The sequence below is a fragment of the Eretmochelys imbricata genome, chromosome 3 (assembly GCF_965152235.1).
Source record: "Eretmochelys imbricata isolate rEreImb1 chromosome 3, rEreImb1.hap1, whole genome shotgun sequence".
Classification (NCBI taxonomy): Eukaryota; Metazoa; Chordata; order Testudines; family Cheloniidae; genus Eretmochelys; species Eretmochelys imbricata.
The window spans coordinates 134,479,278-134,493,445 of NC_135574.1; the positions used below are offsets into that span (position 1 = coordinate 134,479,278).

General features: G+C 42.4%; 1 protein-coding gene across 2 annotated transcripts in view; it reads right to left on the reverse strand.

Moving 5' to 3' along the window:
• LYST (lysosomal trafficking regulator) overlaps window positions 1–14,168 on the reverse strand; it is a 129,398-nt gene that overhangs the window by 39,487 nt on the left and 75,743 nt on the right. For both annotated transcript variants that reach the window (XM_077813449.1, XM_077813446.1), the window contains 4 exons: window positions 8,316–8,504; window positions 5,464–5,609; window positions 5,276–5,372; window positions 4,363–4,424 (listed from right to left, as the gene is read on the reverse strand). In XM_077813449.1, the coding sequence (XP_077669575.1) occupies window positions 4,363–4,424; window positions 5,276–5,372; window positions 5,464–5,609; window positions 8,316–8,504 (494 nt within the window). The remainder of the gene's footprint in view (window positions 1–4,362; window positions 4,425–5,275; window positions 5,373–5,463; window positions 5,610–8,315; window positions 8,505–14,168) is intronic.

Genomic DNA, 14,168 nt, shown 5'->3' on the forward strand with positions numbered 1-14,168 from the left:
ACAAAGTGCAAGCTGGTCTCCATATTGGAAGAGAAGATTCAAGGTCTGGAGCAACAGGTATCGACCCTGCGTTGCATAAGAGAAACTAAAGATTTCCTGGACTGACGTCAGGATATGCTTCTACGGACATAACATTCTGAAGATTCAGAGCAGGCTGCACTGCGGGGACAGGATGACGGTGAAGAAATTTGGTAGCATGTGACCTCCAGAAGAAGAAACGGGAGCGTCCATGTACCAGCAACGCAGAGACAAGTAAGTAACCGTTTTCATGTTCTCTCCACAGGTACTAATGCGGAGAGTGGACAAGATGATACATTTGAGGGAAGGGAACAGAAGAAGACTTCACCCATTGGAAGGCATGAGATGCACTGTCCTAGGGTTGGGGGTTCCACGACCACCGCTCCCAAGAGAAGGAGGCGGGTGGTGGCAGTCGGGGACTCTCTCCTCAGGGGGACTGAGTCATCTATCTGCCGCCCTGACCAGGAAAACCAAGATGTCTGCTGCTTGCCAGGAGCTAGGATTCACGATGTGACGGAGACACTGCCGAGACTCATCAAGCCATCGGATCGCTACCCCTTCCTGCTTCTCCACGTGGGCACCAATGATACTGCCAAGAATGACCTTGAGCAGATTACTGCAGACTACGTAGCTCTGGGAAGAAGGATAAAGGAGTTCGAGGTGCAAATGGTGTTCTCGTCCATCCTCCCCGTGGAAGAAAAAGGCCTGGGTAGATACGACCGTGGAATCATGGAAGTCAACGAATGGCTACGCACGTGGTGTCGGAGAGAAGGCTTTGGATTCTTTGACCATGGGATGGGATGGTATTCCAAGAAGGAGGAGTGCTAAGCAGAGACAGGCTCCACCTAATGAAGAGAGGGAAGAGCATCTTCGCAAGCAGGCTAGCTAACCTAGTGAGGAGGGCTTTAAACTAGGTTCACCGGGGGAAGGAGACCAAAGCCCTGAGGTAAGTGGGGAAGTGGGATGCCGGGAGGAAGCAGGAGCAGGAGTGCGCGAGAGGGCAGGGCTCTTGCCTCATATTGAGAAAGAGGGATGATCAGCGAGTTCTCAAGTGTCTATACACAAATGCAAGCAGCCTGGGAAACAAGCAGGGAGAACTGGAAGTCCTGGCACAGTCAAGGAATTATGATGTGTTTGGAACAACAGAGACTTGGTGGGATAACTCACATGACTGGAGTACTGTCATGGATGGATATAAACTGCTCAGGAAGGACAGGCAGGGCAGAAAAAGTGGTGGTGGGGGGGGAGTTGCATTGTATGTAAGGGAGCAGTATGACTGCTCAGAGCTCAAGTATGAAACTGCAGAAAAACTTAAGAGTCTCTGGATTAAGTTTGGAAGTGTGAGCAACAAGGGTGATGTCATTGTGGGAGTCTGCTATAGACCACCGGACCAGGGGGATGAGGTGGATGAGGCTTTCTTCCGGCAACTCATGGAAGTTACTAGATTGCAGGCCCTGGTTCTCATGGGAGACTTCAATCACCCTGATATCTGCTGGGAGAGCAATACAGCGGTGCACAGACAATCCAGGAAGTGTAGGGGACAATTTCCTGGTGCAAGTGCTGAAGGAACCAACTGGGGCAGAGCTCCTCTTGACCTGCTGCTCACAAACCAGGAAGAATTAGTAGGGAAAGCAAAAGTGGATGGTCGAGTTCAGGATCCTGACACAGAGAAGAAAGGAGAGCAGCAGAATACGGACCCTGGACTCCAGAAAAGCAGACTTTGACTCCCTCAGGGAACTGATGGGCAGGATCCCCTGGGAGAACAACATGAGAGGGAAAGGAATCCAGGGGAGCTGGCTGTATTTTAAAGAATCCTTATTGAGGTTACAGGGACAAACCATCCTGATGTGTAGAAAGAATAATAAATATGGCAGGCGACCAGCTTGGCTTAACAGTAAAATCCTTGCTGATCTTAAACACAAAAAAGAAGCTTATAAGAAGTGGAAGATTGGACAAATGACCAGGGAAGAGTATAAAAATATTGCTCAGGCATGCAGGAGTGAAATCAGGAAGGCCAAATCACACCTGGAGTTGCAGCTAGCAAGCGATGTTAATAGTAACAAGAAGGGTTTCTTCAGGTATGTTGGCAACAAAAAGACAGTCAAGGAAAGTGTGGGCCCCTTACTGAATGAGGGAGACAACCTAGTGACAGAGGATGTGGAAAAAGCTGATGTACTCAATGCTTTTCTTGCCTGTGTCTTCATGAACAAGGTCAGCTCCCAGACTACTGCACTGGGCAGCACAGCATGGGGAGGAGGTGACCGCCCTCTGTGGAGAAAGAAGTGGTTCGGGACTATTTAGAAAAGCTGGACGAGCACAAATCCATGGGGCCAGATGTGATGCATCTGAAAGTGCTAAAGGAGTTGGCGGATGTGATTGCAGAGCCATTGGCCATTATCTTTGAAAACTCATGGCAATCGGGGGAAGTCCCGGATGACTGGAAAAAGGCTAATGTAGTGCCTATCTTTAAAAAAGGGAAGGAGGAGGATCCTGGGAACTACAGGCCAGTCAGCCTCACCTCAGTCCCTGGAAAAATCATGGAGCAGGTCCTCAAGGAATCACTTCTGAAGCACTTAGAGGATAGGAAAGTGATCTGAAACAGTCAGCATGGATTCACCAAGGGCAAGTCATGCCTGACTAATCTAACTGCCTTCTATGACAAGATAACTGGCTCTTTGGATGATGGGAAAGCAGTAGACATGTTGTTCCTTGACTTTAGCAAAGCTTTTGACACTGTCTCTCATAGTATTCTTGCCAGCAAGTTAAAGAACTATGGGCTGGATGAATGGACTATAAGGTAGATGGAAAGTTGGCTAGATTGTCGGGCTCAACGGGTAGTGATCAATGGCTCCATGTCTAGTTGGCAGCCGGTATCAAGTGGAGTGCCCCAAGGGTCAGTCCTCAGGCCGATTTTGTTCAATATCTTCATAAATGATCTGGAGCATGGTGTGGATTGCACCCTCAGCAAGTTTGCAGATGACACTAAACTGGGAGGAGAGGTAGATATGCTGGAGGGTAGGGATAGGATGCAGAGGGACCTAGACAAATTAGAGGATTGGGCCAAAAGAAATCTGATGAGGTTCAACAAGGACAAGTGCAGAGTCCTGCACTTAGGACAGAAGAATCCCATGCACTGCTACAGACTAGGGACCAAGCAGCTAGGCAGCAGTTCCACAGAAAAGGACCTAGGGGTTACAGTGGACGAGAAGCTGGATATGAGTCAACAGTGTGCCCTTGTTGCCAAGAAGGCCAATGGCATTTTGGGATGTATAAGTAGGGGCATTGCCAGCAGACTGGGGGACGTGATCATTCCCCTCTATTCGACATTGGTGAGGCCTCATCTGGAGTACTGTGTCCAGTTTTGGGCCCCACACTACAAGAAGGATGTGGAAAAATTGGAAAACGTCCAGTGGAGGGCAACAAAAATGGTTAGGGGACTGGAACACATGAATTATGAGGAGAGGCTGAGGGAACTGGGATTATTTAGTCTACGGAAGAGAAGAATGAGGGGGGATTTGATAGCTGCTTTCAACTACCTGAAAGGGGGTTCCAAAGAGGATAGCTCTAGACTGTTCTCAGTGGTAGCAGATGACTGAACAAGGAGTAATGGTCTCAAGTTGCAGTGGGGGAGGTTTAGGTTGGATATTAGGAAAAACTTTTTCACTAGGAGGGTGGTGAAACACTGGAATGCATTACCTAGGGAGGCGGTGGAATCTCCTTCCTTAGAAGTTTTTAAGGTCAGGCTTGAAAAAGCCCTGGCTGGGATGATTTAGTTGGGGATTGGTCCTGCTTTGAGTAGGGGGTTGGACTAGATGACATCCTGAGGTCCCTTCCAACCCTGATATTCTATGATTCACAGATCTCTACAACTCTGTCACTCTTCGGATTTAGATCGTAACTCATTTGTTTATATATATTTGCTTGCTTTAACCTGTAAATAATTCTCTTATTTGTTTTTCCTAATTAATAAACCTTTAAATAGTATCAATTGATCTGGGGTAAGCGACTGGTCTCTTGGGACTGGGAGCAACCTGAATATGATGTGATTTTTGATGTAAGTGGCCATTTATCACTAAATCCAGTCTACGTGGATGGCAAAATAGACTGGAAAGTCTAAGGGGATTGTCCGTGACTCCATGGTGAGACTGTTACAGTGATCCAGGAGTTCACATTTGTTACTGTGTTGGTAAAATCTAATTATAGAACATACCACCAGTTTGGGGTATCTGCCCTGTTTTTTTTGACAGTCTGCCCTGAGGTAGGCACTAACAGTCGTTAGCCACTCCAGACACTTTTTTTTTTTTAAACACAAGAACATTTAGTCATTGAAACTGTTACACTTACCTAACAACAATTCCCCAGCTGTCTCTCTAGAAGGTGCTACATTGATGCATCTTCGATTCACTCTGCATATATACAAATAGAAACACTTACAAGTCATAAAATTCAGTAGATATCTAAAATTAACAGCCTCAAATATTATACACTATAACCAAGTAGACTTTTCCTTTCTGTGACCCCAAGTGTTCAAATCCCAAAGGAATGTGTAAAACTAGCTCTCACCTCTTTAAGAGTTGTGAGTACCTGAATAAAACAGTGACAACGTTCAAACTTTGAGAGAAATACCAAGCTCAAATTTTATAATATATATTCAGTTGTACAAATTTAGGATTTGGTGCTTTCCACATGCCCCAGCTCTTTTTTATGTTAAGCTAATTTGGTACTTGTGAAAGGTGCTGGATTGACAGCACTGCAAAGTTAAAATATCCATTGAATATGTATAGTATAGGCTGTGAAAGTGCATATTTACTCAGTCAACGAAGGGATGAGAATATAATTCAGTCTCCACAACCATTCACTTCTGGGCCTCTGCTGAAAGCACCAACAAGTTTCAATTGCAATGCTGACATTTGGAAATGAACCACAGCAAAGTCATTGATCATAGGCCCAATACCTGCCAGATGGTAATGACTTTCTACTGATTGTTAGGCTTTAAAATCAGCAGCCTAGAAGTGAAAAGCTCTGTAAACCCACTACAATCTCTCAAGTCACCCACTCTACTATATTTGCTGTTTTTAATTTATGACAAGCAAGTGAAGCAGGTGCAAGTTAAGTCTTCTTAAAGAAGAATATTTCCTTGTTGGAAAACATTGTATGATCTTATCCCTATTGTTCATCTCACGGTTGCCCCTCATGAACAAAGGCAAAAAATAAAAGTTTCCTTTGAGTAAGATTTTTTTCCTAATTCAAAGCTTACCTTATATTCTCACTTGCTGCTTTGTCTTTTACAGTGGAAGAGTGAGAGGAATGTGTTTTGTCTTCAAAGAGGTAAGACAAAGGGTGTTTGATCACTTCTATTGAAAAGAAAAATGTAAAAGAAAAATTGATTAAAATATTAACACTCTAGCTTTTGTGAAAATTTAGTTATAATCTTAAAAGTATTACCTTCCTGTTTCTGCCTATCTCTGAGCAGGTACTTATTTGGTATAGTTAAATAGCACCTCTGCAAACGGCGCCTCTCTCGGTTTGGGCCTTCTGTTGGATCTAGTTGCCAAGATGTTGGGTAGTAGACCGGATCATACCAGAGTGCTCTGAAAATGAAAATATTTTAGCATTTTAGAACAACATGACAACATATATATCTCATTTATTCTAATTAATTTTTTAAAAATTGGTAAACACATAACATTACAAACAGGCATGAATTTCACAGTGAAACACTGTCCAAGTCATGTTGCTATAAAACAGAGGACTGGATTCTGAAGCCCCTTCGTCTCATGAGCTGTTCCATGGATTTTAATAGAACTACTCATGAGTAAGTACTGCTGGATTGGTCAGCAAACTGCTTGAAAGTTATCAAGGGAATAAGTAACAGTACTGTTGCATAATGTGGTGCTTAGTAAATTAAATTGCTACACTCAGACCTAATATAGCTTGTCATCATAATGGACACACTGAAGTTTGAGACCACACATTGTTGGGGGGAGGGAGGAGGAATAGCTCAGTGGTTTGAGCTTTGGCCTGCTAAACCCAGGGTTGAGAGTTCAATCCTTGGGGTGGCCCCATTTAGGGATCTGGGGCAAAAATTGGGGATTGGTCCTGCTTTGAGCAGGGGGTTGGACTAGATGACATCCTGAGGTCCCTTCCAACCTTGATATTCTATGACCCTTTCCTTTTTAAAAGGTCTTGTACGCTTTTGTTTCCGCAGTAACAAAATACAGCATTTTTGTTGCCAGTCAAGATTTCTTGATTTGGCTTAATGCGTTTGCAACAACACTGGCTGGAAGATACAGTTTATGCAAAACACTCAAACAAGATCTTTGTATTAGTCCCTCACTTTTGCTACTGTACCTTTCTAACGTAGTATAATTTTATGCTGTTCCTTGCCCTTCGCCCACTAGGTACACTGATTATACTTGATAAAGGGCCAATCTATAGATATTTCAAGATCTAAAAATGCTTTTGATTGTCCACTTACATACAGGAAAATATACTTAGTAGGGCTGTCGATTAATCGCAGTTAACTCACGTGACTAACAAAAAAATTAATCGTGATTAATCACTGTTTTAATTGCACTGTTAAACAATAGAATACTAATTGAAATTTAGCAAATATTTTGGATTTTTTTCTACATTTTCAAATATATTGATTTCAACACCACCACAAAATACAAGTGTACGGTACTCACTTCATATTATTTTTATTACAAATATTTGCACTGTAAAAATGGCAAACAAAAGAAATAGTATTTTTCAATTCACCTCAGACAAGTACCGTAGTGCAATCTCTTTACCGTGAAAGCACAACTTACAAATGTAGGATTTTTTTTTGTTACATAACTGCACTCAAAAACAAAACAATGTAAAACTTTAGAACCTGCAAGTCCACTCGGTCCTACTTCTTCAGCCTATCGCTAAGAGAAACAAGTTTGTTTACATTTATAGGAGATAATGCTGCCCGCTTCTTATTTAAGTTACCTGAACATGAGAACAGGTGTTTGCATGGCACTGTTGTAGCCAGCATTGCGAGGTATTTACATGCCAGATATGCTAAACACTCGTATGCCCCTTCATGCTTTGGCCACCATTCCAGAGGACATCTTCCATGCTGACGACGCTCTTTAAAAAAAACTGCATTAATTAAATTTGTGACTGAACTCCTTGGGGGAGAATAGTAGGTCTCCTGCTCCATGGTTTTACTCTCATACTGCCATATATTTCATGTTATAGCAGTCTCAGATGATGACCAAGGACACGTTCGTTTTAAGAACACTTTCACAGCAGATTTGACAAATTGCAAAGATGGTACCAATGTGAGATTTCTAAAGATAGCTACAGCACTCGACCCAAGATTTAAGAATCTGAAGTGCTTTCCAAAATCTGATTGGGACGGGGTCTGGAGCATGCTTTCAGAAGTCTTAAAAGAGCAACACTCCAATGCAGAAACTATAGAACCCAAACCACCAAAAAAGAAAATCAACCTTCTGCTGGTGGCATCGGACTCAGATGATGAAAATGAACATGCGTTGGTCTGCACTGCTTTGGATCGTTATCGAGCAGAACCCATCATCAGCACGGACACATGTCCTCTGGAATGGTGGCTGAAGCATGAAGGGATACATGAATCTTTTGTGCACCTGGCACGTAAATATCTTGCAATGCTGGCTACAACAGTGCCATGTGAACACCTATTTTCACTTTCAAGTGACAATGTAAATTAAAGAAGTGGACAGCATTCTCTACTGCAAATGTAAACAAGCTTGTTTCTCTGCGCGATTGGCTGAACAAGAAGTAGGACTGAATGGACTTGTAGGCTCTAAAGTTTTACATTGTTTTGTTTTTGAGTGCGGTTATTTTTTGTACATAATTCAACTTTCATGATAAACAGATTGCACTACAGTACTTGTATTAAGTGAACTGAAAAATACTCTTATTTTTACAGTGCAAATATTTATAATAAAAACATAAAATGAGCACTGTACATTCTGTATCCAGTGTTGTAATTGAAAATCAATAGATTTGAAAAAGTGGAAAACATCCAAAAATATTTATATAAATAGTATTCTATTACTCTTTAACAGTGTGATTAACTGCAATTAATTTTTTTAGTGGCCTGACAGTCCTAACATTTAGCATTTCACAAGAGCTTAGAAGCTGCAGCATTAGCAAGTCACATTCATCTAATTTTGTTTTAAAATCACACATACATTTCAATTGCTTATAATATTAAAATCACAAGTGTACAGAATGGCCACATTTAAGTCCAGTAATACAGATCTAAAATGGCCACCACTTACCTATCATGTGTAAGTTGCTGAACAAGTTCCTGCCAATGCCTGCTAGCACTTAAATCTGTTTTATACATTCCTCTAATGTGCTGAATCACCTTCTTTCTTTCCATTCCCTGCGAAAAAGAGACTGCCTGGGTGATGTCCGCGGCGATTTTGGAAATATCTTTTGACTTTGCATCCAGACGCTGAGAGAGACTGAGAAAAAAGTAATATGAACCAAATTACAAAATGCCTAATGAATATTTAGTAATGAGTGAAGACAGTGTACTGAATGCCTTAGAAGAGGGGTTCTCAAACTTCATTGCACTGCGACCCTCTTCTGACAACAGGGCGGGGGGGGGGGGGGGGAGGAGGCGGCAGAGAGGGAAACCAAGCCTGAGCGCACCCAAGCCCCGCTGCCTCTGGTGGAGGGGCCAAAGCCAAAGGCTTCAGGTTTGGTCCCAGCAAGTCTAATGTCAGCCCTGGCAACCCCATTAAAACAGGGCCCGGCCCCCAGTTTGAGAACCGCTGCCTTAGAATCATAGGACCGGAAGGGACCTCAAGAGGTCATCTAGTCCAGTCCCCTACACTATGGCAGGATTAAGTATTATCTAGGCCATCCCTGACAGGCCTTTGTCTAATACGCTCTTAAAAATCTTCAATGATGGATATTCCACAACCTTCCTAGACAATTTATTCCAGTGCTTAACCACCCTGACAGCTAGGAAGTTTTTCCTAATGTCCAACCGAAACCTCCCTTGCTGCAATTTAAGCCCATTGAACAGTTTAATCAGTTAGCTAGTTACTGTCCACAGACCCTTGATGTGGTAGGCTCACTGACAGTTTGATACATAATTTGCATTCTGGAGGGCATAAATGTAAGTCGTGTACCCCTCTGATTTCTTAGCAACGACTAAATATTACCATCAAAACTCAAGCCAGCAATAAGCAAAAACAATTCTTGTGGAATGTATATTAACTAAATTATATGATTGAAGTTTAAATTAATCTTCTGTACAGCAATGAACTTGAGTGAAAGTTTAGTCTCTCAAAGTCAACATGAGTGGCAAAATCTTGAGTTATTTTCTCAGAGTGAGACTTAACCCTGCTCTGGCTTCTTTATGCTGTGCAAAGAGAACAGACTGACAAAAATGGGCCCTAAAATGCTTGGATCTGGCCAGGGAAGAATTCCCACAGTGCAGGAAACTGGACCCTCTTGCAAGCCCTCGTGTAGGGGGAGTGCCAGGTATCTGGCTGCAGCAAAGCCACAGCATGTACTGTTGTGGGGATTATGGACATTGCAGCTGCCCATAGGCAGGGACAGGCTGCCATAACTTTGTAACAGGGCTGTCTAAGTTAACTTCTTACTTGAAAGAGGACAAACAATGAAGTTACTCAGAAAAAAAAAATCATCATAATGATCAGGAGCTACCACCGTTAGGGAGTAATTACTGCTAATCACCTGAGAGGTAAGCAAAGTAGCCTAAATACCACCTCCTAGGGGACACTACAGATAGTTGTTTTGACCAGGTTCAATAGGACCAGAATCCTGAAAACTGTATAAAGAATTAGCCTGATCGGACTCAGAAAGACTCATTCTGGAACAAAGACCTGAAATTGCATACAGACCTACCAGGATACCATGCAGATGATTGGTAATACCTGGTAAATTTGGCACACATGTAGACTGTATATTGTTTTAGGATATGTTATCTCGAATGCTTTCATCCTAAATAAATGTACCGTGCTTTGTGAAAGTTGGCAGGTCACTGGTAAACCTGTTATAGACACTGGGAGATAACAGGACCATAAGCCTAAAGTAACCTCAGACTTGCTAAGGTGATCCCAATGAATTGCAAAGGGATAGCAGCCCTGAAAATCTAGTCTGGAGGGAGAGGAGAGGAGAGAGGGAGATGGCTAGAGGCCTGAGACTCAAGAGGGTGCCTCTGAGGATGCCACAAAAGGAGCAGAGGTGCAGTTAATCCTGGAACTGTGACAAGAAGGTCGTCTTTTCCAGAAGCACCAGAATATTCAGAAGCAGTGCTGAGAAAGATGTCCCTTCATCATCATACGCTAAGCCTTCTTCCCAACAATACTTCAAAAAGTGAAAAGGAGCTAGGTAATGAGAGTTAGAAAGGTTTTGAGCAGATTGAAGTCTGAACACAACTTAGTGACAACCTACATGGGACATGCATTTTTGATGATTAATGGGCAGTTTCCACAGCTTCTACTGTTTGTATGTGTTCTGAACCTTTAGGTTTATTACGTCAGATTAAATCTGTATGGTATCATTAGCCTCAAGAAATTTGAAACAGGATTTGAACAAAAGCAAGGCATAAGAGGCAGGGGGAGTGTAAACAACCTTTATATGCTTCACATTTAACTTAGCAAGTAGAGCAACATTCAGCTTGGGGTTTGATTTGAAACAGTGGTGTTTTAGACATCTTTGAGTCTTTCAATGGATTATCTCAACCCCCACAAAAAATGTTTACTTCAAAAGAATGGCTTGAAGCATCATTCAGTGACAGATCGTTGGAATCCTTTCACAGAGAATTTAAAAAAGAGTCTAGCTCTTAAGTACATGATCACTTAACCCTGAAGGCTTTCATGAGCTTACATGGAAGTTTATGAATACTGTAGACTCAGGGGTGTCTAAGAAAGATGCTAATCCCACAACATGATTTCAAAGTTCAAGGCAACATCCTCATGAAGATTCCACACTTAGTATGGGTAGATTGAGCTTCAAGAAAAAAATCAAAAGGGTGACCAAAAGCACTTGGAGTGGCAAACTGCAGGATCATGAACTGAGACCTATCCTTAAGTATTTATCTCTGGAGAAACAGCTATATACAGTATTTTGAAAATTACTCTGCACTTTATACCTTCCTTGTTATATATGTCACTCGGTTATTCTATTTCTTGCCTATATTCTACATGCTAGGTGATTTTTGTATGAAAGACACTTTTATAAATGTAAAGTCTCTGAATTATAAGTGATCTGAAGTCTAAAAAAGGAGTTTTTAAATGGATGTTATATTTACCTATTACAATATATAAACTAATGCCTCCATTACCAGGGAATAGAAAAAAGGGCCCAATATGTTTATTCCATGTATCATTTCTTCAATTTTATGATTTTGTTCCACTGTGTAATTAGTGCATATTTTCCCTTTCCATCCAGGACCCCATAAAGTTATTTAACATACTGTTTCAGAGACAAGGCTGATTATTAATTAATTTTTTATTATTATTATTATTATTATTATTATACGTAAGTCAGCTAACAAAGTGTCTGGGCCGTCTCTCTACATCTCTACATTTCAGAGTAGCAGTCGTGTTAGTCTGTATCCGCAAAAAGAAAAGGAGGACTTGTGGCACCTTAGAGACTAACAAATTTATTTGAGTACAAGCTTAGTTTCTAAGGTGCCACAAGTCCTCCTTTTCTTTTTGCGGATACCACATTGATATACCTTATTCTGGATGATGTAGTCTATAAAGAGATAAAGCTCTTCGGTTTGGCCAAACACCAGTGTGGAGATCCACATGTGTTTTTTCAAAGGGAAAGAAAAAGTGAAAGAGATAGCAACTAAACTACATTATGAAGAATAGTGGAAAGATCTGAATAATCCATCACAAACTATTTAAGATTAAATTGCATCAAGAAACAAGAGTCTGCAAAGCTCAAAAATGCAAATGCTAAGGCAAATATATGGAGGTTACTTACTGTAGCTAGAGGTTCTTCAAGAGGTGTGATCCCTATCTATATTCCACACATTTGGCACGCATGCGCACCATACGCCTGAGTCTGGAGATTTTAACAAGCAGTGGCCATTGGCCCACACATGCGTAACAGATCTCCTCATGCTCCCAAGTGAGAGAGATAAGAAGAAGTGCAAATTGACATCCTCTCAGTTCCTCCTCTTATTGCAAATCTAATCAGATCCACAGCAGAGGGGATGGAGGTTGGGCAGTGGAATATACGTAGGGACCACACCATCTCAAAGAGCCTCCAATTACAGTAAGTAACCTCCACTTCAAGTGTTGGTTCCTATGTATATTCCACAAATGGGAGATTGGCAAACAAGTATCAGAGTGGTGCTGGGTGTGAGGAAGTTGGCCAACGAAGATGTCTGTAGCACTGCAGATCCACTGCTGCATCTACAGCAGAGGCTTGGACTAGTGCCTAAATATCTAGCAAACGTGTATGGAGCTCAAGGTAGGTGCTTCTGCATATGTCCTTCATTGGGACCTCCTGTGGTGGCCTGAGCTCTGATGGAGTGAGTCGTTATACTGCCTGGAGGTGGAACACAAGCTAGTCTGTAGCATTCGATCATGCAGCCAGAAACCTCTGAAAAATCTGAGAAGATATAGCCTGACCATGGGCTCTCCATGTTATCACGATGAAGAGTCTTGGAGACTTTCTGATAAACTCTGTTCTTTGCAGGTAAATGGCCAGTGCATGCCTTATGTCGAGGAATTGAAGTCTCTTCTCTTCAGGAGAAGCATGGGGTTTCGCAAAAAGGATAGGTAAGTGAATATACTGCTTATGGTGGAATTTGGAGACTATCTTGGGTAAAAATTTAGGGTGAAGGCAGAGGAAATACCTTGTGAAATACCGTAAGAGGGGGTCATGTCCACCATGAGGGCCGCTAGTGTGCTAATCCTCCTGGCTGAAGCAATAGCCACTAGAAACACCCCCTATATGGATAGCGACAGGTTCCACATCCCACCTAAGGGTTCATATGGAGGTCTAGTAAGCTTTGACAGCACAAGGTTCAGATCCTACAGTAATGTTGGTTTAGTGACTGGAGGAAAGGCCTTGATGAGGCCTTCATGAACCATGTCAGAGGTGGGAGGGTAAAGAAAGCGCCCATCTTCTGGGTGGAGAAAAGCACTGATGGCTGGCAGGTGAACTTTTAATGAGCTGATTGCCAGAGCAGACGTCTAGGTAAAACCAGATAATCTAGAATGATCGGGATGCCATTTTCATCACCAACTTGCCCTCCCCTAGAAAAGAGAGGGAGGAACTGGGTTCTATCCTCAGAGGAAAGTTTGTTCTGAAAGGCCACCAGCCTAGAGTAGTTACTAAAGTCATACTTAGCTAGCAGGACCTAGTAATTGGCAATGCAATTGCAGACTCACAGACGAGAAGACCTTTCTCCCCAAGAGGTCCAATCTGATGGGGTGGTCCTTAGGTACTGAGACCTATTATGTTCCATCACAGCCTGTACGACCAGGGAGTTGGGACCAGAGTGGGAAAACAGGAATTTAGCTCTCTTTACATAACTAAATAGCACTTCTCAGCCCTTTTAGGTGTCCCTTACTCTCATGGGAAGCCCTAGAGGAAGAATCTTTGGACTTAGACACCAAGGGCTCCTAAGTATGTGCTCGGAGGGGTGCTACTCATTTGGTGAGCCATATATATAAATATATGGAGTGGGCGGTCTTTCTGTCCCAGATTGGAGAGGGGCTTCATAGTCTTGTCCATTAAGTATTTTGTACAGTTAAGCTCACGAGCTTGGGGAATTCTCTGTGGAAACAAGCAAACCAAAAATCTGGTTTGGGGAACTGAATAAGCTAAAGAATAACTATTTACAATCTTAGTTACAGGGTTTTCTGAAAGGCTGAAGCAAAAGAGGACACTGAATTCTGATTCAGACCATACGGCAGTAAGAAGGAACTGAGAGGGTGTTGACTCGCAGTGCTTCTTATAACCTTGCTTGGGAGCACAAGAAGATGTGCAGGCCAATGGACACTACTACTTAAAATCTCTGGACTCAGGTGCATGCGTACCCCACATGTGGAATTTACACAGGAACCAGCATTTGAAGAAGTGGAGTTTTGTGTTCTAACCAGCTGGTTGCAATGACATGTGCCACA